A 26,924-nucleotide genomic window follows, 5' to 3' on the forward strand; every position below is an offset into this window, starting at 1 on the left:
ACATATTGACTTTGCTAAATTAAAACCAATAAAATGAGCTATGTTTATCAGCTTGTTGATAGTTCTTCTTAAACTTGAAAATTATCAACAAGCTCTATGATTCCCAAAATTTTTTTAATAGCAACAAAAAATCTTTGATAAATTAAATTCTCACATGATGAATGTTACTTGGATATTTTTTAAATTTCCTTCCAAGTATTGTCCAAGCATATGCTGGTGGATTTTTCAACTTAAGCTCAAGTCCAATAGAATTATTATTTGTTTTAAAATGCAACTTATTCTAAGAGAATTTAGCCAAGTTTTAGATTTGGATTTTATTAAAACTTTTAGTCTTATTGTCATGCTATAACATAACTAATAGGTGAAAGAGTAAAAAAATATTATATTATAGAAGACCTTACTTCAAAATATTGTAACAAATTATCTTTAAAATATAAATAATAATCAAAAGGTAGTAAAACTAAAAGAGCAAATGTTGCTTTTTTATAAAGTAGATTTTTACTTTTTTGTAGGACCATAAATAAGAAAAAATAAGATAGATTAAAATAAATAAAAGAGATAAGTATATATAGAAGAAAATTAGGAGTTGATTTTACTAAAAATTATCTCAAGAAAAATAAAAATTGATATCTAAAAAGCACCAATTGCTGATTAGGATCAAAATCAAACCTTGAAATACAAAATCATGAGTCTATGGTGACTTTAGGATTCTTTTGTAAATCAAAGAGTAGAATTTGAGAAAAACTTCATAAGATTTCTTTGAGTATTGGTTTTGAATAATTTTAGTTTGTAATGACTTTATAAGAACTTTCAAAGTGAAGATTGTTTTTGATAAATTTAATTTTATGAAATAAAAAAGAATTTATATTTAAAAAAAATATAAAAATTTCATAAAATATTTTAAAGTAAAAATTTTTAGATTTTTGATTGTAATTGTTTCAATTATATATTATAAATTTGAGCATAATCAAATAATTAAATTGAAGGTTATCAAAGTTTAAGTAGATTGATATCTCAAAAATAGAATTTTGGCAATCACAAAGGGTTTTTAAAACCTTTAGCATTTTGCTACTTGGATTGAGGTAAAATTTATATATATGGATAGTAGAATTGATTTTCAATATATATGTGAATTTTAAAAAGTATTTAATTGTATAATTAAGAGATTTTAGATTAGAAGAATTAGCATCAAGATTGGAAAAGAAGGCTAACTTACATCTTAGTGGTTTTTAGGATTTATCTCAAATATTTTTATTTTGATGTCTTAAAAATAATTGGAATTTTTGCTAGCTTAGATGTAGATACGTGTGCACAGTTTAAGTTGAAATCAATTATTTGATTGTTATTTATAGATATTTCAATCTACTAGTGGTTTTTAGGATTTTTCAAGATTTTTTTAAAAACCTTAGGATTGATTTAGGATCTAAAATTTGATAAGTATTTATCTATGATTTATTTAGGATTTGATTAGAACTTATTTAGGATTTAAGTAGAATATGTTTAGGATTTTTTAAGATATAATTAGAATTTTTTTAAGATTTTATTAGGATTTGTTTAAGATTTGATTAAGATTTGTCTAAGATTCGATTGGGATTTGACTACAATTTGTTTAAGATTTAATTAGAATTTTTTTAGGATTTATATAAGATTTGATTAGAATTCTTTTAGAATTTTATTAGGATTCAATTAAGATTTATTTAGAATTTTTATATGCTTCTCTTATTATTTATTTAAAAATTTAATTGGGCTTTATCAATAATTGATTATATATGTTAAGCTTTAATTGTAATTTATATATGATTCTATTAGAGTCATTAGGACTTGTTGTTGCAATTTTGTCTTACCTTCCACAACTAGATGTATAGAGTATTTTCAAGTAAGACTTCATATAATACAACACCATTATTTGCATTCAATCTATTTGTCTTTTTTTTTTATATACTTATTGCTCAATAAGACCTTTACATTCATTATATAGATGTTAATTTTTTTTTAATTGAATTTTATATAAAGAATATATATATATATATATATATATATATATGTAAGTATTAAATATGGTTTTTTTCCTTGCTTTAAAATAGTATACAAATTACACAAAAATATATATAGATTGAAACAATATTCAAGAGAATAATTCAAAGTGATTAATATTTTTTTCAATTCTCTTAGCTTTATAAATTCTTCTATAAATAAAAATAAGTTTTATCTTCATGAGGGATTAACATTTGTTATTCTTATCTTATATACAAATGATATTTTGATAATATATAACAAACTTTCTTTCTTACTACATAAAAAAATCAACTCTATGACTGCTTTCTTCTTTTAAATCTTGGTGAAGCTCATCACCTGCTTATCCTTCTTATTATTTGTAATATCACTTAAGGTTATTTAAACATATCTCAAACTATGTACTTCTAGCAAAAGTTGGTAGAGTTTGGATTTCATGTGGTTGACTAATATTGACGCCTTTGGTCTCAAGACTTTGCTTCTTTATAGTAGATTGACTCTTCAACAATAAAGCTTGCCAATTCAACTATAAAGTCCACCAATCTTGCACTAATGATCATCCATTTGGTTCCTTGTGTTCTTATGCCAATGTTATTAGCAGCATTAATTAAGCAAGTTTGTGCACTTGGTTCAATTTAGCTTTTACAATTGGTTTCTTTGCTCAGTACATAAAAAACCTTGAATCAATCCATATCATAGCATGCAAATATACTTTCTAAAACATTCAAAAGACATTTAATTATTACATCAAATATTGCCAAAACTCTAATTCAAAACCATTGTTTAATTTAGTGATACAAACTAGGTTGGGAATATCAACCAATAACAATCAATCTTTTGATATTATTATATCTTGTCTTATGGAGCATTTACTTAGGAATCATCACATCAAAAGTTAAATTGCCATGTCAAATATAGAGGTGGAGTATATGGCCATGGTTATTGCCGCTTTTGAGATAGTATGGCTCTAGCATCTTTTTTATCACTTATAACAAGATTTCTTTGTTCTTTCAACAATCTTCTATTATAACCAATTAATATTATCACTTTTTAATATCACAAAGTTTTATAATCAGACCAAGCATACAATCATGAAGTATTGCTTTATTTTGTAATTTTTGGTATTGAAGAAATTATCTTATCAATATTGCTTAATTGCGACTTCTTTATCAAAATACTATCTAATTTTAAATTAATACAACACTTATCACTATTAGAAATTACTAAAAAAAAATATAAGAATCTTTGAATAACAACTAAGAGAGCATAAAAGAATAAATAAAAAATATTATCATTAGTTACTATATATAATAATAATAATACTATTTTAGTATAATATGATAATGACCCACTTATATTTCTTTGAAAAATATAGTCTATATCAAACTTTGTATTATTTTAATAAGAAATTAGTAAACTTTTAATACCATGTTACTTTCATAATTCTTATGTAAGTATGCTCTTCGTTAATTAAGTTCAGATTGACTTATGGTTTTGTACGTGAGATCTTTCAAAATTCTTAATTAATTAGACATTATTATATAGATAAGAAATATAAATGTATATTGAATAATACATTAACAAACTCCATAAAAGGCAACTTGTATAATACTAGATATTAGTGCATTGTGGTAATCCACTTTATTGTTGTCTCAAAATATTGATGGTGGTAGCTTCGCTTATTTTTTCAACTTGGATTGATTGGGTGGTGTGTTGTAATTCTACATTTGTATTAGATCATGGTTTTGGTCTTGATGATACTACCACAAGAGTTTATTTACTACTATAACATTAAATATCATCAATATATCTTTTCTTTGCATTAAAGCTTTCAAGTATGTGTGAGTTCCACCAATAGATCTTAATTGGAAGATTAGTTAAAAACATAGTTTTCAATTATTTAATTATAAAAATATTAAAATTAGAATTTTTTTTTTATTTAATTATTTATTAGAATTTAGAAGTATTTATAAATTACAAAAGTCTATTCAAAAGAAAAGTTACAAAAATAAAGACTTAATAAGTCTTAGAAGTAATTATCTTGGCTAATTTAATATTTTTACTTATTGTTAAGTATAAATGATTAATTATTGAGACCAATTTCTACATTGGCTTCTAATATATATTTATAACTTATAAAAATTCTATCAGTAATTAGTTGATTAGTTATAAGAAGCATGAAAAAGAACCTCATGTCTTTTGAATTAATTATATAAAAAATAGGATTTTAGTGGATTTGAATTGATTTTATTATAATAAATAATTATCAATATAGGAAAACATAGGCTTAAATACCTATTAGCATTAAAAAAATCAATATAGGACTTTTTAGAATTAATTTAGAATTTATTTAGAAATATTTAGGAATTTTTAGAGAAGATTTTAAGATTTTGGTAAAATTATATTTTTCTTACATTGGGAGCCATTATAGAGGAATGGAACGAAGATTTAAAGGCCATACACTATTCTTAGGCTATTTTGATATACTTTAATATCATAATAAAGTAAAAAGTAAAAAAATATGAATTCTACTAATAAAAAATAAGAGAACTAGTGACTAGTCTAGTCCTCATAGGAAGGGAGGTAGATAAGTCTCATATGGATTGTAGCACCTTGGATGTAGGTAGGACAATATGACTAAGGCCTCAAGACCTCTTTAAAAATCCTTATTCACTACATTTGAGCTTTGGTGAAGCTCAAACCCTTGATCTTTTAGCAAATTATCCTTGAGACAAAATATTTTCATTTAATTTATTCAATTATGTACTTGATATCTTTATATTTTCATAGCTTATTCATAGTAAATTGGATTTATATGTTTCTTATATCATTAAAAAGATAATAAAAGTAAATTTCTAAAAATATAATTTTTAATTTTAATATTAATTTTTTATTAAATAAAACCTAATAAATAGACTATGATTAAGGTGTGGAGTGTGTATTTGCTTGAATACATTCCTTACACTTATTTTATGTTTATTTATTTATTTTCTTTTTGTTAATTTCTGATTTCATTGCATACTACTAATTATAAGAAACTTTTAAATGAGGCCATCTTGTTATTTAGATTGAAGGGTGAATTTTACCTTTATATAATTGATGCATTTTCATAGAAATGGTGCTTCTAATGGTGTGTATGAATGTTAAATTTTCTTCTTATAGTTGATCTTACTTGGCTTTATTGAATAATCAATTCAAATAGATTTTTATCATTGATAAGTATTCTAGATTTCTTTCTTATTAGTGTAAACAAAGAATTTCAATTTCTCAATTTATAAGATAATCTAAAATTTCATTATTGAGTTCAATGTTGATTTGCTCTTTATTTTTCATCAATCAGTGTTCATGTATAGTATATTTTAATTTAAAATTCTTTGAGGTTGTTTATTTTAATTTAGCTTTTTAAAAAGCTATTGTACATTCAACTTAGACTTGATTGAAACTTGTAGTAAGTTTTAGATTAGAAAGGAATTCATTGCCTTAATAGTTTCATATACCCCATATTTGGAAAGGCATTTCTTAGTGCTTGGTGATTATTTAATTGTAGAAATTTTCAAACACAAACTTTAAAGTTAGGTTTTCTGTGGTATAAAATTCAAAGCAATTGAACCAAAATTGAATTTGAGTAGATTTTTTAGAGTAGAAAGAAGTTACTACTTTAAACGGAATACAATTGAGATTAGTGATTTCTATCTCTTTAATCATTCATGTAGTAGATTTTACGGTATACTTTTAAATTTTTTATTTTAAAATTTATCTTAATTATTTGAAAGTATAATAAAAAATTTAAAAAAATAATACTAAAATAAAAATAAATAAAACAATAAAATTAAAAGATTATCATTATACTATATAACTACTTAATGAATTAATAAAAACTAAAATCAATAAATACTATTATTTATTTTTAACTTATATTTTAAATTTTATTTTTAGTTTTAGTTTTATTTTTTTTAGTCTTATTTTTATTTATTTTATTTATTTTTTATCTTTTCATCTATATATATATATATTTTAATTTTTATTATTGTATTTATTTACTTATATTATTTTCTTATTTATATGCATAATAAGTAATATGTATTAATATAAGATTAATATATTTTTATTTATTGATTAATTTTTATATGCAATATTATTATTTTTAATCTTAAGTAATATTTTATTAATGTAATGTTAATATAATCATTATTTGGTGGTCTTCTTGAAGTTGGTTGTTATTTTCAAAGTATAAAGAATAGAATTGAAGTACAACTTCAAATATAAATTTTAATCTTCATAAATTCCACACTTTAGCTGTTTAAATTATTTGAAATTTTAGACAAAACAAAGAAAGAGCACGGTTTGGCAAAATTAAATGGGTTCTAAACTTGAGCTCTTCAATTTTATTTGAAATTTTAGACAAGCAAGAAAAGAGCAATGCTTGGCAAAATAGGTGGGTTTCAAATCTTGATTCTATATTTTTATTTTAAATTTTAGGTGTAGTTAGGAAAGATCATCGCTTGGCAAAATTAGATGGATTTAAAAAACATTAGCTTTTCATTTCTATTTCAAATTTTAGAGACACTTAGGAAGAAGCAGGATAGAACTTATTGTCCTAAAAATAATATCTTAACCATTCTATCACCTTGTAGTGTAATTGAATACTAATATATTTAATTATATATACTAGGAATTTCTCCAATCTACTTCTTTTGTTAAAAAAACTTGGTCATATTTGTGATAGGCACTTTCAATTTTTAGACATTGTGCGGAAAGGGAAGTCGAATTGATGGCCAGTATGACTTCTTTTTGATGTTGAATTTGTGCTTGAGGAAAGTGATGACCTCCATGATGCAAAGTTGATTGTTGCATATTATCTTACAAGTTGATTTTTATCCAATTTATTTGATTATTGAGATATCTATGTATTAAAATTATAAACTACTTGTACTACCTTAAGTCTTGTTTTTCAATCTCTAAATTATGAATAAAGTCCAACTAATGGATGACTCTATTGTCATATTATGTGTATTCTTCTTTGAGAATGTACCAAGCACCTAACTAAAGAAGGTAAGTAATAATACAACAATAATTCTAAGAAGTCTAATAGAACCTTAAATAAACTTCAAGTAATCCTTAATAATCCAATTAAACTATAACCTATCAAAATAATTTTTCACAAAATCACAAAAGAAATAAAAACAAATTCTAAAAAAAATATAAAAAAAATAGAAAAAATAATAATAATATTAATTAAAATCCTAATTAAATCTTAACCAAATTTTAGATCTAATCCTAATTAAAATCCTAATTATATCTTAATCAATTCTTAGATCAAATCCTAATAAAATCTTCATAAAATCTTAAATCCTAGACAAATCCTAGACAAGTTTTAAACTAGATTCTAAGAAAATTCTAATCCTAACCAACTCTAGACCAAATCCTAAACAAAAATCCTAATCAAAATCTAGATCTTAAAAAACTCTCTACAAACCCTATAGAAAAATGGAACCTCAATAACTAATGATCAAACTATTGATATCAACTCAAAATTTGCATACTTCTCAATGTTTTTGTTGAAAACAAGCATAAGAAAGATGAAATCAATTTTACTTACCAATTGAGAGAAATGCAAGATAATCTAATCAAGTATTAAGCGGGCTCCTACTCCAACTTGAATACTAAATTTTTAATGCCAATATCTCTTTCTTGAACCATTGCATTACTTTTAAATTTCACCTTAACGTTGGAAATCAAGTCTACTATACATACAAAAAAAATCACTTCAATCCAATTGACAAATGTTGAAAATCTTAGAAACACTCATTGACTGTCAAACTCCAATTTTTGAAACCTCAATCCACAAAAACCTTCATATGCTTCAATCTAATTTTTCAATTGACCTCAAAATTTGCATACACATTTAAAACTAGTACACAAATACATTGTCCAAATTTCATCTATACACATACCACAAAAATCAAGAAACTTTCAAATTTGTAAACATATTTTTATTTTTCAAATCGTAATCCTATTAACAACATTACTAACTTTGATAATCCTCCAAAATCTCAATATTGATTCAAATGACATAAAACCAATGCCTAAAAATCTTTCTTTAAGTATGCTCTCAAATTCTATTTTTAATTTTCTAAAGAACCTTGGAGTCACCATAGGTACATGGTTTTATGCCTTAGGGTTTGATTTTGATCCAAGTTGACAACTGGACCTCTCTAGATATCAACTCTTGGCTTCTTGAAGTTCTTTTTATACATGCTTGTATTATTTAATTTTCTAATCTACTTTGATTTTTCTTATTTATGGTCTTATTAAGTAAGTAGAAGCTCATTTTGCAAAAAAGCAATATTAGTATTTTTTAGTTTTATTATCTTTTTGACTATTATTTATATTTCTAAGATAATTTTTTATAAAATTTTATAATAAAATGTCATATAATATAATGTGCATCACTTATAAGAAGAGTTTTATTATTAGGTGAGACTACTAATTTGAGATTAGCATGAAATCTCATCTTTGTATATAATTAAATCACATGCTTTACAAATAGGTAAGAAAAAAAAAGATTTTATGTTATTTCACAAAATAAAAATAAGAATAATATAAAATCTACTTATTTTGCTTTAAACCTCCTACTAGGTCATTTTTCATAAGGAAATTATTTGAAAACCATATACTTAGTTATATGCCATCTAGAATTAAGTCTAAGATAGTTTATCTTCTAATTGGCCTTGTTTTATAATTTGGATGTGTTTTACAATTTAGAATATATATTAAATCCATAGTTTTAAAAACTCATATATTACAAGAATTTGATGACAAGATGTCACAAGCTTCTATTGAGATGGAGTATGGTAGAAGACATCTTTCAGAGCTCTAAGTAGAACCTTTATCATTTCCAATTCTAGAGGCTAATATATCCAATAGAAATAACTATAACTTCCAAACCAATATCCAAATTGACCTGATGATGTTATCTAAGAGATTATCAATTGTATTACCTTTAATTTTGTAAGAGATATTAATTCTACCTAACCTCCTAAGTTTTAGTGGATTTGTCAATAAAGATCCAACAATCTATGTAAAAAGGTTTGTAGAGGTACTTATTATTAGTTTAGTAATCAATCATGGTTACTATTTGATATGGTTTCTAACAACCTTCACAAATTTTGTATATACTTGGTATAGATTCCATATAAAAGGGGCATTTATTAAATAGGAACAACTTCTAATAACATTCTTTCATCAGCGTAGGCCAACAACAAGCACTTTTAACTTTGATAAATATTAGATAAGGTTCTTTAGAAGATATTATCTCTTATGTGAGGCAATTTTATGTAGTATGTACTCGATATGTTGGTAATATTTTAAATAAGGATACTTTAAGGTTCTACTTTATTCAAGGCTTTGACATACCTTCTATAATTTAGAATATCTTAAAAAAGAAACCTAAAGATTTAAAAAGAATCATTCAAGCTGCTTTAGAAGTAGAAGTTATTGATAAAAAAAATGATTGTATATTTAGTAGGGTAGAAGAATCAATACATGCTTTTATAACCTTGCAACATTGAATTATAAAATTCTTCAATTCAACATAGTGCAATTAAACAATAATGAGATCTTTTTGAATAATGCATATTTATCTTCTTTGGTTGTAATTAGAAGCATGAAGACTAAAAATCAATAGATTTAGTACAACTTGAAAAAGATGAGGTATCTATGGATACTTTAGACGAGTCATTTAAATTTATAGAATTGTCAAAAACTACTCAAGAAGTAACTAAAGATTTAGAAGTTAAGCAACTTTTTTTTAGTTGAACTTGATGAAAAAGAATACCAATTTGTAAGCAAAGAGACCAAAGACATCTAGTAATTTTTTGAAATAACCAATAATTAATAGAACATTCAATCTTATAGAATCTTATGATGTATAGCAAGATCTTTGTAGAACTAGAGCCCATATTTCTTTTGGAAAATTGATTCAAATAGCACCAAGTATCAAATAAGACCTCAAAGAAGGAATTACATTATAAAGAAAAATCAAGAAGATAGAAGCAATAGCTAGAGGTTATATTGATAATTTAAAAAGAATATTATCTTAAAAAAAAAAACAAAAAAACAAAAAAACAAAAAAAACAAAAAAAAAAATAATAGAGAATATGTAATTTTTGAAATAGATATGGAGTTAGTAGATAAAATAATTTTTAAAATCATAGTAGATGATGGAAGTAGCATCAATATTATGCTTGAATCCACCATGAATAAATTGGATTTAAAAATCGCTCACAAAGCAATTATCAAAGTGAGATTGGCTGATTAAATATCTTTCAACCTCTAGGTCGAATTTATGACCTTTGTATGTGATTAAGAAATAAGAATTATATGGTATCATTTTATGTAATATTTTTTTTATGAAGAAGCAAATAATTATCCTCTCTTATTAAGAATAAGGTGATTGAGGGAAGCTAAAAGAATAACAAATTGAGGGACTTCTAAGCCTTACTTCATTTTTGGACCTTTAGACAATTGCACAATAGCCATACTATCTAGTTACTTTAGACTCCAATCTTTGACTCCATTAGAAAAAATACCAACATCTATAGAGTCTAATCAAAGCAATTTTATTCAATCCAATTTAAGTCCAGCTATTGTGCCAATAAAATGTATTGATCATAGATTATATGAATATAAAGATGAGGGTGATTTTGCCAAATGGTTAAAAGAGAATCCTTATAAAAAAGAATATTGTCACATTTGATTTATAGAGTTTGAAGATCTATTTTCACATATTGTCATTAAAAATAAATTGAATACATTTCAATCTTTGATATAATGATTAGAAAATTTTAAAAAATAAAATAAAACTCAAAGATTATCAATGCAATAAAAAAAATAATTAAAAATAGAAAAAAGAGATCTTTTATTAAAATAAATAAATAAGTAAATAAAATCTTCTTACTCCAAAAATGTAAATGATAGTTCAAGATGCTAGAAAACTAGAATTTTTAACTAAGTTTGATGCACTTCGGATAGGGCCTTATATCATAAAAAATATCTTTAATAATAGTTTAATTTAACTCAAAATAGTAGATAGAAAAGACTTTCCTATGCAAAATAATAAAATCAATTATTAAAAATATATGATATAAACAATAGATCCAACACTAATGTACTTTGTCATCTTATAGCAGCATTAAATCAAACCAATAGGTTACTTTATTTTTAGAGTATTATGAGACTTGACTCAAGGCAAAGGAGACAAGTATTATCAAGTATTATTTTTCTTTAAGTCTTGATTGTCTCCTATGTAGTTTATACAATTGGATTTGATTATTATGAATTTATAATCATAAAGTTCTTAGTTTGAATCTCAATAGAAATATAGGTGTTATCCAATATTGAGCTAATAATTAAACAAGCACTTGCTACACCTAGAGACATGTCAAGTCTAAATTAAATAGTTGTTTTTTATTTTAAATTAAAGTCTTAATATATTATTTTTTTATATATTTTGAAACTAATTTTATTTTTAAGATATTTTTGAAATTAATGAAAATAACTTCAAAATCATGTATTTGAATGTTTTATTTTAAAATTAAATAAATATTCAAAGTAATTGTTTTTATCTCATAGTTAATAAAAAGAATCTACATGAATCTTTTAAAATAAAATATGTTCACATATTACCATGTATAAAGAATTCCTTCTTGATCTATTATCAATCTATATTGTATTAGAAATTATATTTATTATAGATATATTTTTAATTTTTTTTATAATTATTGATATGCTTGATTTTTTTACAATTGTAGTAAATTATAATCTTTTTAGGTAGCACTTTTTTATCAAAAAAACATTCTTTTAAAGTAGAACTAAATTTTAAGTCATACAATAAAAGAATTGTAATAAATTCTATATTTATATTCTCCTCTCATTCAATATAACATATTAAGTTCAACTTCAAATATACAACATTATTCTATTATCTTCAATATTTTTAAGTTTTGCACCTAAATGTTTTAATTTGAAGTCTTAATATTTTTTATTCTATTCATACATCTTTTAAAAGAAGTTTATGAATAATTACTCTATTCTTTGAAGATAATATATTATCATTTTATATAGGACCAAACACATTTACAATTGCCATCCAATTTTTATAATAAGTCTAATAACTTAAGGCTAAGGAAAAAGATTTTTATACAATATAAATAAATAAAATATAGATCCTAGATAATTTATTTTTTTGGCTCACTTTTTATAAGATACAAATAGATTTAGAAAATCAAAACCAAATTAAATGACCCTTATGATTGTTTTTAAATTTTTTCAATTGATTTAATTTAATTTAATTAAATTTTATTTGATTTAATTTAATTATTTAATTCTATTTTTTATTTTTATTGCTAAAAATATTTAATTTAATTATTTGAATATTATTTTTTTTCAATACAAGAGATTTTCTAATCTATTTTTAACTTTTTTGTTGATAAAACTAAATAGTTTTTTTTTAAGAATTATTTTTTCACATGGTTTGTAAGCAAAAAATAAACTTAAATAGACTTAAAAAAGTCAGCTATTACTAGAATAAAAAATTCGACAATTTTCTTTTTAACTAAAAGTTTTTAGAAAGTACTATTCATTTGTATATGTATTTCAATTATTTTATTTGAATTCATCACATGCATTGTTGTATGCAATAGGTTTTTTTTTTGCAAAGATGAGTATCACTTTGACATCCCAATCCATCTTTTGAAGCTAGAATTCTAAACTACACATAATCTTTTGAATGTCAATGTTGAATTTTTTATTGTATGTATTTATCTTATTAAATCAATATACATTAATCAAAATATTTTTTTAAGTATTTTATAGAATACTAAAATTATGGCCTTATGCATTTTTGTTTTTACTTCAAAGAATTCAAATAGCTAATTTGTATACTAAAATAAACCTCTACTAATTGGAAGTTTATTCTTATTCACAATAAGTGAATTAACTATTTAATTCTTAGAAATTTTAGTCCTTATTTAATTTTCAATCCATTCACTCTTAACTTACTTAAATCACCAAATGTCAAAGGATCAAACTTCTACTAATTGGAAATTATCCTAATTTACCACAAATGAATTAACTATGCAAGTTTATTGAATTATAGCTCTTAGTTTAATCCTCACTAAATCATCTTTTGAAGTCAAAACATCCAAGATATTAAGCAAACTTCTACTATTATCTCATTCTTGTAATTTATTCTCAAAATCTATGCCAAAAAAATATCTTCTTTTGAATTTTAACTTAAATTAATTAAATTATTATTTTTTTATTTCTAAATTTTATTTTATTTTATTTTATTATTTTATATTAATTTCTATTTGATTAAAATTCATCTATTGGTAATTTTTCATCTTTAAATAATAATTCATCCAAGTATAACATTCTATCTAATTTAAATTTTTTCATTCAATTTTAATTATTCATCCAAACTAACCTAATTCATCTTAACTTAACTTCATTCAAATCCCATCTAAATTTGTTTAATGTAGAAGTTTTAAATTTATCCATCTTTATCCACATATAGAATATACTTGTTAAAGAAGCTCAAAGGTTTTATTGCAATGTACTTTTGCTTTGGCAACATCCTTGCAACAGCAACATAGGCCCTTTTTTATTGCCTTGCTTTGTTGTTCACCTTAGAATCAAAGATTTACTCAATTGTCTACAGAGCACTCATCAACATTGTTGCTTTTGTTGATTTTTTTTCTTTCTTCTTTGTCTTTATCTCCATTTCTCTTGAAAATTCTTTTGCTGCTTACAACCTTCATTCCAACATAAATCACTTTGAGATTCTTGAATCTACTCCCACAAATTCTTCACACAAAATCATAATTGTGAAATAATTACAAATTTAGAATATGAGAGGAGATCCAACTTCCACGGTGTTTATTCTTGAGCAGTTGTGAGTCATCAGATTGACTCACTAGTTGTTTTAGGACAAAAGAATGCATGTAGAGTGCCAAAATTACAATTATTAGGTAAAGATGTGCTTAGAAGATATTATTGAAAGAAGAATAGTATTAGTGGAGAAGAAATGGAATCTTAGTAAGTCTTGGAGGCAATTAGTTTACTTGGTTTAGTATTTTTACTTATTATTGAGGAATAAGGATTAGTTACTAAAATCAATATTTATATTGATCTTATATCTATATGGATTAATTATAAAAAAAACTATAAATGTTAGTTAGTAGTTAAAAGAAGCATAAGAAAGAACCTCATGTCTTTTTAATTATTTATATAGAAAGTAGAATTTATAGTAGATTTAAATTGATTCCATTATTATAAAAAATCAATAATATAGGAAATTATATCCTTAAATTGCTATTAGCATTATAGAAACATTATAGGAATTTTTAGAAATTATTTAGAAATTATTTAGAATTTTTAGTAGATTCAAATTGATTTTTATCACTATAAAAAACCATAAATATAGGGAATTATATCTTTAAATGGATATTCGAATTATAAAAATATTATAGAAATTTTTAGAATTTATTTAAAATTTATTTAGAATTTTCTATGAATTTTTAGGATAATTTTCAAGACCTTGGTAAAATTGACTTTTACCACTTGGGGAGCTATTATGAAGAAATGGAGCAAGGTTTGAAGGCCACACAATGTTTTTGGGCTAATTGGGTGTTTTTGAACACCATGGTGAAGTCAAAAATGCATAAATATTAATTCTACTAGTAGAAAATAGGAGGACCAGCAGCTAGTATAGTCCTTGTAAGAAGGGAGGTGCACAAGTCCCATATGGGTTGTAGCACCTTGGATGTAGGTAGGAAGATAAGACTAAGGCCTCAAGGCCTCTTTAGGCAACCGATATATACTACATGTGAGCCTTGGTGAGGCTCGAATCCTTGATCTATAAGCAAGTTACCCTTGAGGTAAAATATTTTCACTTCACTTTTTAATTATTTACTTCCTATTTTTTAAAACTTCATAATTTACTCATAGTAATTCGGATCTACATGTTTCTTATGTCATTGGAAAGATAATAAAAATACCTATCTAAAAATTTACTTTTATTGGATGAAAACACAGTAAACAGATCGTGACTTAGTTTTTGATTGTGTACTTGCTTCATGTCATTCATTTCAATTGTTTTGTGGTTGTTCATCTTTTGTTCTTGTTAATTGCTTACTTCCCTTCATACCACCAATTACAAGCAACTCTTAATTGAGGTCATCTTGTAATTGGAGTTGGTGAGTGAAATTTACACTCATAGCAATTACGCAATAGAGCCAAAAATCAAGTTGAGGCAATACTAGAATCTCATAGCCTAGAAGTCTATAATGTACAAGAATAACAAATTATTAGCATCAAAAATTGCTATAGGTAAATTTCAACCCTTAGATTCTAATTTCAATGCCACAAATAAGTACAAAGTCTATTTCTTCTTTTTTGTTTGGCTAACAAGGACTGTTGAATTATAATAATTTACGACCAATTCTGTCAAAAAAAATTCATCAACAAGATTAAGAGAGTAAGGATGGATAAGTATGAACGTCGATGGCATAGCAATATAATAACACCATAGATCTGCAACTGGAGCAATAACCTCCAAAAAAAAAATGAATCCCATTGAATCTTCCACATCTAATGATAAGAGTGAGGCAAATGAAAATAAAAGTGACTACTAGACCATGACAATCTTTGCTTTAGTTGCAGCAATACTACTAATTGCCACAAAATTGTACTGTAATATAAAAAAACATAAACGTACATCTCTTTCATGAACTGAATTGTCTGTCCCTCATAGCATATATAACTGCAAAACAATAAGGAAATAATGACAAGATTAAGATGTTGACTAAGTAATGCTAGGAGGCTTGTTGCAAATGATTTGATATAGAGTAAGGCAATGCTAGTAATTACTGCATGTTATTTGAAAAGAGATTCTTATAGGCTAGATAAATAGAACACAAAAGCAATAAAAAAAAAAAAAAACAATCACAACAAAATTTCCGCTACAGGAACTAGAAAAGAAGAAGATGCTATACTACAATACTTCCTCAGCTCTATTCCACTACACATTGTAGCTCTAAGTTGACCAAACTTAAATAAGCCACTATTTCAAAGCACCTCATTAGATATAGACATAGCTACTACCATTGTCAAAGATGAGCTACTTCTACAATTAGAACAAGAACGAGAAAAATAAAATAGATTCTTTAGGCCAATAATATAAGAACCATAAATAAACACCTAATACTAATGCAGTCTTGGCAAATCAAAAAGAAAAATAAGACAAAAATGCCATAGCTTTTAATACTGTAATAGAAAAAAAAAATAACAAAAATAACTAAAATAACAATAAATAAATAAAAATAAACCAAAAAATTAAAAAAATAAGAAAAAAGAGGATCTGGTGTCATATTACCTAAAGCCTTGCTTGAGGATGCATTAAGCACCTAGCTATAGAAAGTAGAAGGAGTATTGTAACAACAAGATTTTAACTATAATAGAAACTTAAATAACTCCAATTAAATCTTAACAATGCTAATCAAGTTTTAATCAAATCCAAAGAAACCTCAAAGAAATTACAAAAGAAGCATAAAGAAATCCTAAAGAAATTCAAAAAAATTAATAAAATAAAAACCAAAATATACCTTAAATAAATTTCAATCAAATATTAATTTAATCTTAATTAAAATCCTAATATTCTTTACTTCAATCCTAGATTAAATTCTTATTAAATCCTAAATCCAAAAAAAATCTTAAATCCTAATCAATTCTTAAATCTTAAATCAAATCCTTATCAAATTAACCTAATCCTAGGATAATTTAGAACCTCAATATCTATTGATCATATCATTGGTCTTACTTGAAAATTTACAAATCTTTCAACAACTAAGGTTGCAATAAGCACACAAAATTTGAAAAAAATCGAACTTACCAAATAAAAGATCAAATCTAAATTTTGCTTGGATATTGGTTGGCCTCCTATTCCAATCTAAATGTTAAAATTCTAGTACCAATATCTCCTTCTTGAACCATTGAATTGCCTCTAAAATATATTTAAATTTTGGAAAATCAAGTCTAGTTTCCATAAAAAAAAATTCACTTCAATCCAATCACCAAATTGCTAAAGATCTTAAAATTACTCACTGATCTTCAAAATCCAATTTTTGAGATTTCAACCCACAAAAACCTTCACACACTTTGATCTTACTATTTGATTGACCTCAAAATTTTTACTCATACTAACAACTATAACACTAACACACTATCCAAAATCCACACTAACACACTATCCAATTTTTTTTTTTTTTTTTTTTTTTTTTTTTCACTTCTTTCAACTTCTTTTGATCTTTTTATTTTTTATTTTATTTTAATAACATATATATATATATATATATATAATTTTTAAAAAATATTAATAAAATATAGTTTTTTTTTTTGACAATAGGAGATATTCCTATCAGCCATTATCTAATGTTAGATACAAAAAAAACATCTCTAAAATGGAAGTTTTTCTTAAAAAATTCTACCTTAGAATTTGTATCTGCTATTAGCAAATCATTTTCTATTTTTTAAAAAAATTCTACTATTAACTCACAAAATCTATGATTCTAAACACAATACATACATTTTTTATACTAAATACCTAAGTGAGTCGATTCAATGACTCACATAACTTTGAATGCCATAAAAAGATAATAACCTTCAATTAATGAAGTTTTTATATCAAAAATTTGTTGGTGGTCTTTTTTATCTATATATATATATATATATATATATATATATCATTGTTCTAATATAAAGATTAAATTTACAATAATTTTATAATCATACAATAATTTTTAAGAAATTTATTTTACAACAATTAAAAAATTCTTATATAATTATAATTCATATTTGATTATATATTGTACTACTTGAATATAAATCTTAAATTTTATATATATATATATATATATATATATATATATATATATATATGTATCATAGCATAAGATAATATCATAGATGATTATAAATCTTATAGAAATTATAATATTATATTTTATTGACTTTTTTTTCTTTAAATTTATTTATTATTAATAATATATTATTAATTCAACCACAGAATTTGAATTATTTGAAGCATTCCTAATAATCAATAAAAATATTTGAGCTTGACTAATATTGGTTAGTTTTTAATGAATTTTTTTAAATATTTTTGTAATAACCAATTAACAACTTTGTTTGTCTTTTATTTAAGTTTTTATAATAGAACAAAATAAATTAATATCTTCCATCATTGTATTTATTATTTTCAAGATTGGCTATATTTTGGTATTTTATGTAATTATTAATTTTTAATTCATTAGAATCTTTATTAAATTATAAATATTAAAGAAATATTTATTGATTTTTTTATTATTTTTTATATCTTTTAATACTTAAATAGTTCTATTAATAACTATTTAAAAATTAAATATAATTATTTTAAATTTTATATATTGTAAAAAATATATCTAAAATCAAACTTTTAGAATTTTTTCTCTCTGATTTATATTGTTGTATTAATAATGGTTGATTTCTTATTTTCATGACTATTATTATTAAAAAGAAATAATAAGCTTTGATATATTTTTCAAGATTCTTGGATAGTTCTTATGTGAGTTTAAATATTATATCTTCATAATGTATAATATATTCTTATTTATTTTGGTATTACTTTGAATCTAAGGCTTTCTTTTGCTTCAAATTTTTAGTTGTTATATATTGCATCAAAAGGTGGTAGGAATTATTTTTTTCTCAATATATTAATTTTTATATGAGGCTAAATAAAATATACTTCAAATACAAGATGGATCTTTATTATTTGTGGTAATTACAATTTATATATAAATAGATTAATTTAGTTTTAGAAAATTCATTTTTTTAGCTTTTAATAATCTATTTTTTTCAAAATCAATTGGTTTTAATATTACAACAAAGTAGTCATACATTATTGCCAATTTTTAATGTATTTTTTTTCTAAACACAACTCTATTAGTTTTTGATTGTTCTTATGTCTTCTTTAGTTGTATTTTAATTATTGCATGAAATTCTATTAATTTATAAATTAAATATTTTATTTTTAGATTTTAGATTTTTTAATAATCAAAAGTATTAAATTATAATAATGCCAAGGATATCATACAATATAAATGAAAAGTTCAAATATAGCTATTGCAATTAAAAATATAAGACATGATTTGCAACTTTTAAGATGTTGGTAATTCTTATTATAATCCAGTTATTAAATTCAATTGTGTATTTTTTTTTATTCTTTCAAAGAAGGTGCATCTAAGAAGAATTGTATCTTCTCAAGAAGATGTGAAATTTTTTTCAATTTTATTCCACAAAAAATTGGTTAGTTTTTTAAATATGATTTGTGATTTTTAATATGCCCTTACAACCAAGATATGGTATAGGTTAGATTTTCTTCAAAGGATACCAAGCAAAAAAAAATGATTGACAATCTTTAGATTATACAATAGCTTAATTAAGATGTTGGTAGACATGGAATGAGTAGGATAATATTTAAACCCAATTTTATTGAAATTGATGAGTTGTCCAATAAATTGATAGCAAATATTGATATGCTTGGTAGAAGAGACGAACTTGGTAGTGTCAATCAAATCAATGTCAATTAATTACTACAATGTATTTTTATTGTTGTTTTAAGGATGTTAATTTAATAAAGGTCACTTCATCAATAATAGAGTTAGATTGCTTTAAAGGCAATGGTGGCCATAGCTATATATTTTACTTTAGTGCTTGACAAGGCAGTTGATCTTTAACAAGTTCATTCTCAATCAATAATGCCTTGTAATAAGAGGAAATAATATCCGGAGATAGATTGATGGTTGTTGACCTCTCCTACCTAGTCAACATCATCAAAACAAAATATGAAGTGTGAAAGTAACATATTTTGGCAATACTCAATATGAACATTGATTGATCTTTGTAAATATCAAAAAAATATGTTTTCAATCTTAAATGAGCCTTGATCTTGAGTTGTGCATATATTTTGCTAGTATGCTTATTGCAAAAGTAATGTTGGAGTAAGTACAAAGTGTGGCCCAGTTGAAAGAGCCAATTGCATTAGCACAAAAAAATAGAGATTTAATAGTTGTTGGTAAGAACATAGCAAGCATGTCCACCATAGAATATAAGTATCGGATGTAATAGGGGTCAAAATAAGACAAGCATTACAAAAGCTAAATTCCAAAATTTTTTATATAAAATATAAAAATATGATGGTTTATTGTCAATCCTAGTATAAATTTTGTATGACCTTCAAATTCAAGATATGGTATTTATCTCTTAGATTCAAGAATAGAATTTGGAAGTAGAACTATATTTTTATGTGTTGAAAGAGGAAGAGGTTGTTACTTGGAATAAGTATATCATCTACATTTAGAATTAAGATAATAAAATCCAAGTCTAAAGTCATATAGTAGATATTGTCATTGACTATAGAGTTGACAAATCTAAAGGTGGTGAGGTAGGTGTGTATTACTTTAAATTATTTATAAGGTGATTATTTGAGCCAGGAAAGGCTCTTATGGAGCCAACATATAAGCCTAGGATGTGGAGGATTGATACCTTCAAGGACATGTATGTATATTTTTTCTTAGAAGAATCTATTGAAGAATATTGTTTTAACATCCATTTGATGTATATATGAATTAAGCTTGATGATGAAGGCAAAAATAAGCTCAATGGATTATATCCACACCATTAATTTCTTTTCTTGGAGTAATCAAATTCTAAAAATTGATTGAAGCCATGAGCCACTAAGCGAGTTTTGAAGCAGTTAATTTTTCCAAATCTTTAAAATTTAATCTTAAACAACCACTTATAAGTAATAGGCTAGTGGTTTGGTGGTAAAATAGTGAATTTATGTGTGTCATTTGTCATATTGAAATTAAATTTTTCTTGAATAGCTTATTTTCATTAAATAGCTTCAAGAGAATTGAGCAATTGGTTATAGGTTATGGATTCTAAAGAAACGTCAAACATGAAAAATATTGCATACTTGGATTAGATGAGCTCACGTCCATGCATTTGTCATGAAGACCCGTAGGATACTAATTCTCATCCAAATAATGACATAGGAGAGCATCTTTTGCAATGCAAGAAGATTGCCAAAGCCCAAATTAGAGGCAACTGTGGAGCTAGGTCAAACTTGTCTATGGTTCCACTAGATAAGATGAAAATTGTAATTGAGACATACAAGAAAGGAAGGCATGGCTCCCCACATCGAAAATGGCCTTCAGTTCTAAGATGTGACAATAAAGTCAGGTGGAATTGTATAGAGAGCATGGTTTTGTATAGAGAGCATGGGGGAGAAAAATAGAAGACCAGACAGGTGGTGCCAGCATAATCTTAGATGATGAACTTTGTTGGTGTAATTCTTGTCGGGAAAGCAACCGTTGGGCTGCAAGCGGAGTGTGATTCAAAGGTGTAACAATTATATTGATTGGGTTGTGGACGCCGTAGCTGCCGGACCTAAAAACCTCCTATGTGGATATAACACGGGATTACTATAAAGCATAAGATCCAAGTTGTCTATTGTGTTGATTGCGGCTTCGGAATAAGATGCTAGATTCTCAATGAATGATTCATGCGAACTCTGCAAATGAAAACGATACCTCGAGATTTCACAAAGCTGCTATCCATGAATCCCACTTCGAAACCGGCCACGACAACAACTGCTCCACGTTTGTTTGTGTTCATCACACTTGTGAAGGGCAGTACATCCATGCGCTTTGCTGCTCATAACCTTGTCATGGTTGGCCCAATTCAGAGGACGAAGAGTGATTCAGAGATTGACGCCGCGCAGGGATGTGCGGTAAATTGCTTACGACAAGCAACGCAAAGAATGCCGATGCTGTGCACCGGAAAGAATGAGCACGTGGCAGTTGACGCTCACCATGTGCAATGAACTCGTCCTAATCTACTCTATGATACACGGATGCTCTCCATATCTGGGCGGCCTTGTTTCCTGGGCCCCCTTTCCTTTCTAGTGGCTGTTCACCTGGTCAAACTGTCGCCGAATTTCGCCGTCCAAACCTGTGAGCACCTCAATCTGGCTCATCTTCACCATCGCCTTGGCGAAGTTGCGGTAGAATGCCGCGCCGTTGTTGGCGTACACACCCCCGCTGGTGCGGGAGTCGTACAACAGGCTCTGGTCCGAGGTGAGCAGGCCTCTCCCGGCGATGATGTCCTTGAAGTACTGGCTGTCGAATGTGTGCGCGGTGGAATCCATGTCCACGCTGGTGGATTGGATTGCTGCATACGGGCACTGCCCCTTCAAGAACGTGGCGAAGCTGGGAGCCAGAGTTGGGTCCACCGGGGTTGTCTGAACGCGGTCGTCGAATGTGACGCACGGGGCTTTTCCGATGGTGTGGGCACCTGATAGGACTACCATTTGGGAGGGGCTCAAGCCCTTCCGCCCGAACACATCTATGAGTTGGGACACGGTCATGCTCGGGGCGGGCAGGTTCAGTGCTTCTTCCATGATGGAAACCGTTCCGTCTCGACGCCCAGCGGGCACATGCCACCCGTAACCTCCAGCCTGGACAACCACGCAGGTGCAATCCACATGTCAGAAACGGGAGCCTGATACTCGACCCCACAGGTTCAATGCGGGATCGGATGCGCTTCTGAATCGCTCATTCGATGCGCGATCGGGTGAAGTCGGGAACGATCAACCAGGCAGACATCCAACCTTCATCCACAGACACTACCAGGTTTGCGTTATGGGATGCTTGCTCACCAGTACAACTGCGTCACGGGCGGCGAACTGCAACACATCGGCGGCTGAGACTACGCCCGGGCAAGCGTTCTCCACAGCTCTTTTTGCGGCGTCGATGGCGTCAAAGCCATGGAGTCCCGTGTTGGTTCTAGCTCTTCGCTCTGTATTGGGTCCTTCTAGCAGAACGGAAGCGTCGCAGCCCTGAAGAAACCACAGAGACGGAACAATCCTGTGAGGAGATGTTGCGGTTACAGTGTGAAGCATCTGAAGCAGAAGCAGACAACTCGGGAAAACTGAATTTGAAATCCAGGTACTTCTCAGCGCAAGCTCTGCGACTCGATCCAGCTGGCTGGGGTGCTGCAAATCAAGACGATCACGTACCCGGACGAAGCAATCGTGGAACGCCATCCGAAGGATTCCAGGTGCAACGGTGTCGTCGGCCTTGGTGGATTGAGCCATAGAGTTGTAGACGATGGCCTCCACTTGGGGACAGCTGTGACGATAGAACCCTACCTTGAGTCCAGTGTGAGCGGCAGCCGGGGTGATTGAATTCATGGCAAGGGCGATGGTTACGAAGATCGCCAGTAACGCCGGTGAGGGCCACCTCCCCATCGTACTGGTAAGATTCGGTTCACCGATGTGCTAGTAGGTGGTGGAAATATCTGTAGCACCTGCACCTGAAATATATTTGTGGTTACGAGGCGCTAGTCTTGGAGTGGGACGCGCCGGAGCTCGAAACTGGATTTGGGTGGGCGCTCTGCGTCGCACTTGGATCTCATCCAATATGGACGTGGTTCAGCGTCCTGCAAAAGCGCCAGGAATCGCGGAAGATCAGTAGACGAATGGATACAAGACCGCTGATCCAGATGCAGGTCGAGGTCGAGGTCGAGGTCGATCGATTGGGAGCAGCGCGAGTTGTGGTGAGACTGGCACTGCCTCTGAAACGTATTTGTATGTGGTGTTCAGGAACTGGGCAAGTCGCAAGTTTGAGTACGAAGATGCAGGGAAAGAAGATGAGAGTCGCCTTGGCTGATGAAGCTTTGCGCGTCCGGATACGAGTGGCACTGCACAAGACCGCAACGACACGAGGAAGACTGGGAGTGTCCTATATCCGAGTTGACGTCGAGAACAGTACGGGCCGTCGAACGTGTACGGACCACAGAAACCCCTCGTGGCGTTCCAAGACTTTTCGGAGTGGGCTCAAGTCTGAAGAGGGGACAGTATTGACCGTGGGACGGAGAGAGCCGGTCGCCAGCACAACATCAGCGCACATGCTTACAAATCTAACCCACGCAAGATGGAGGCTCTAGCGAAACGAAACAGTTGACAACAGCAGCTGGACTTGGGCAATATGGCGGGACCGGTCACCATGGATGAGTGATCGAGCCTGGTATTGGAGTTGGGTGACCTTGCAACATCCGCCCCTGGAAGTGAGCAGTGATTCGGTCTCCGTGCAGCTGGCAACTGTTGACTCACCAACCGGTACCCGTCATCCTTGGCGGCCGAATTGTCTGTTCATATTTGTGGGTATTATTTTTTGAAGGTTGCTTCTATTCTTTGTAGTGTGTTTCCAATTCCCCAAGATCATTCAAATACGGTTGAGATAGATCCTGTGAAGCAGGGGTGGGGAAGCATGATGTTTCCGGGAAACTTTGTTGATGTAATCCGTGGTGCTTCCCGCATGGATCCCATCGTGCTTTGTTGAGCATGACGTTCACTTTGTTGCACTTTATGAGTGCGGTGGATTTCCCCCAGCAGTTGAGTTCAGTTATTCTATTCCTCGATTCGATTCTATCATGCACGTGAGATACGTATGGAAATTCATGAAAGTAGCGTTACCAGGTGGCGTGTATGTGTCCTGGTCAAAACATGCGCGTGCCGTAGTGAAATTGAGTTTGAAACTGTGAACCTTACAAGAATATTTGCATCTTTCATCATAAAGCCCAATAAGGTAGTCAACCTTGAAAGCTGCAGCAGGACAAAATATTGGCTCATGCAATGGTATTTAATCTTCATATGCAATAAGTGGACATAAAATTTGCATTCTTCAATGGCTTCTTTTGTGAAGGAATTTATATAAAAGTTCTTGATGGAGTAACTCTCATATGATGTGGTCATACCCACCACCTATAAAAAATACTATACAGCCTAAATTGTCCCTTCAAAAAAGTTTTAGATCATTGATTGTTATCACATCCATCGGCATTGTCAACTTTATTGCTAATTAAATTACGTATTATCTTAGCACCACTTCAATTTAATTTTTCTCACTTTGAATATTGATAATATAATACTCAGAAGCAATAGCTTTTTTCTATTCATGTCAATAAAAATCTTATCATATTCTTATATTTTCTTATTTGATCTAGGCAAAGTACAGCATATACTTAGTCACCAAGTCACATGCAATATCAATCACAATTAATTCCATATAATACAAATAATTTATTTAAAATAATTATTAATTGAATTTGGCTTCTACAACTCTTAGTTAGTCTAGATTCTATTCACGTCAAGAATAAAGCTTTTGGCATCAATCGATTCTTTTACTTTGACTAATACTCTTGAATCTAAGAAATTCATGTATGCAAATGCTTTTGACTCCCTTTACTTGACTACTATTTGTAATTCTCCAACATTGCCTTTGCAATTAGCAAGACCAATTACTGTTGTCAACTGTTTTGTTTCGCTAGACCCTCAATCTTGCGTGGATTAGATTTCTAAGTACACTGATGTTATGCTAGCAATCAGCTCTCCCTATTCAACAATCAATTATGTCCCCTTTTACGACTTGAACCCACTTCAAAATATCTTAGAATGCCTAAGAACTGGAAACACATTAAAAAGAATAGAAGCAACCTTCAAAAATAATACCCACTAATATGGATACACATCCGGTCGCCAGTAATCACAGGCACCGATTGAAATTTGCTATTGAAGTAGAATGATTGAAACCGCCACAATAACCAACTCTATAATATCAACTTAAGAGCTAATATGCCAATTATTAGTTACCAAAAATAAAGCAAAGAATACAAAATATTTGTTTTTAACTATTCAAATTTGCTTCTTTTGAAGTCCACACTTTGGTTAAAAATAAATAAATAAATAAATAAATAAATCTAAAGACCTCCAAATAAGCATTTAAAAGTTCAGTAAAATTATGCTTTGTAATGTGTTCTACAACTAAGAATACTCCTTCAAAATTATTGTCATCTAAGTAGCAAGTTGATCCCTTCTTGGGATCAAAAGCCTTAAAACAACAATTCTATACTCCATGCATTTATAACATTTATAGTCCTCAAAACTTCTTGACTAGGCGGTATCGAAGTACAAGCTCTAACGATAAGAGTCACGCTCATGATTTGACATGACACATACAGGCGTCTTGGTTACACTGCTTGTCTGATTTGTAATCCGTAACTTACATGCATGCAAGAATCCATTTGAAAAATCGTGCTAAGCATAACAAAGTGAAACTGAATTTGACTGCTAGGTGAAATCCTCTGCACTGATAAAGTGCAGCAAAGTGAATATCATGCTCAATAAGGCACGATGAGATCAATGCGGGATGCTGCACGGATTACACCAACAAAGTTTCCTGGAATCATTATGCTTCTCCACCCCTACTTCACAGTATCCATCTCAACCGTATTTCAATGATCTCGTAGAACTAGAAACATATTACAAAGAATAGAAGCAACCTTCAAAAATAATACCCACTAATATGGATACACATCCGGTGGCCAATAATCAAAGGCACCGATTGAAATTTGCTATTGAAGTAGAATGATTGAAACCTCCACAATAACCAACCCCTTACTATCAAACATTCATATGTAAAGATGTAAATATTCTTATAAGATTCAAAATTTCAAACTCAACTTGATTACAACACGTGAATATTTTGACCACGACACATACTCTCTACCTAATAACACTACTTTCCAAAATTTCCATACAAACCTTACGTGCATGCTGTGATCGAATTGAAGATTGGAACACACTGAACTCCACTGTGCGAAGTGAAAACCTCTGCACTGATAAAGAAAATACCAAATAGAATTAGAAACATTTGCACAAATTTTTCTTCTTTCAAAGCCAACACATTTGTACA

General features: G+C 28.4%; 2 protein-coding genes across 3 annotated transcripts; one reads left to right on the forward strand and one right to left on the reverse strand.

Annotated features, from left to right (window-relative positions):
• Positions 1 to 21,501: 21,501 nt before the first annotated feature.
• On the reverse strand, positions 21,502 to 23,419 carry LOC112277729 (peroxidase 71). 2 transcript variants are annotated; one of them, XM_024510397.3, is made up of 3 exons: positions 23,189 to 23,419; positions 22,829 to 23,008; positions 21,502 to 22,627 (listed from the first exon to the last, which is right to left on the reverse strand). In XM_024510397.3, the coding sequence occupies exons 1-3, from the start codon at positions 23,417 to 23,419 to the stop codon at positions 22,073 to 22,075; spliced, it is 966 nt and encodes a 321-aa protein (XP_024366165.1). In that variant the 3' UTR covers positions 21,502 to 22,072. The 2 variants fall into 2 exon arrangements, with proteins under 2 accessions (XP_024366165.1, XP_024366164.1); XM_024510396.3 differs by having other exon boundaries at positions 22,829 to 23,419.
• Positions 23,260 to 24,591, forward strand: LOC112277730 (uncharacterized). The gene is made up of 2 exons (XM_024510398.3): positions 23,260 to 23,400; positions 23,774 to 24,591. Exons 1-2 carry the CDS (start codon positions 23,361 to 23,363, stop codon positions 24,115 to 24,117), a joined length of 384 nt encoding a protein of 127 aa, XP_024366166.1. The 5' UTR covers positions 23,260 to 23,360; the 3' UTR covers positions 24,118 to 24,591.
• Positions 24,592 to 26,924: the final 2,333 nt, after the last annotated feature.

Source organism: Physcomitrium patens, chromosome 26, assembly GCF_059467195.1.
Source record: "Physcomitrium patens ecotype Gransden chromosome 26, ASM5946719v1, whole genome shotgun sequence".
Classification (NCBI taxonomy): domain Eukaryota; kingdom Viridiplantae; phylum Streptophyta; class Bryopsida; order Funariales; family Funariaceae; genus Physcomitrium; species Physcomitrium patens.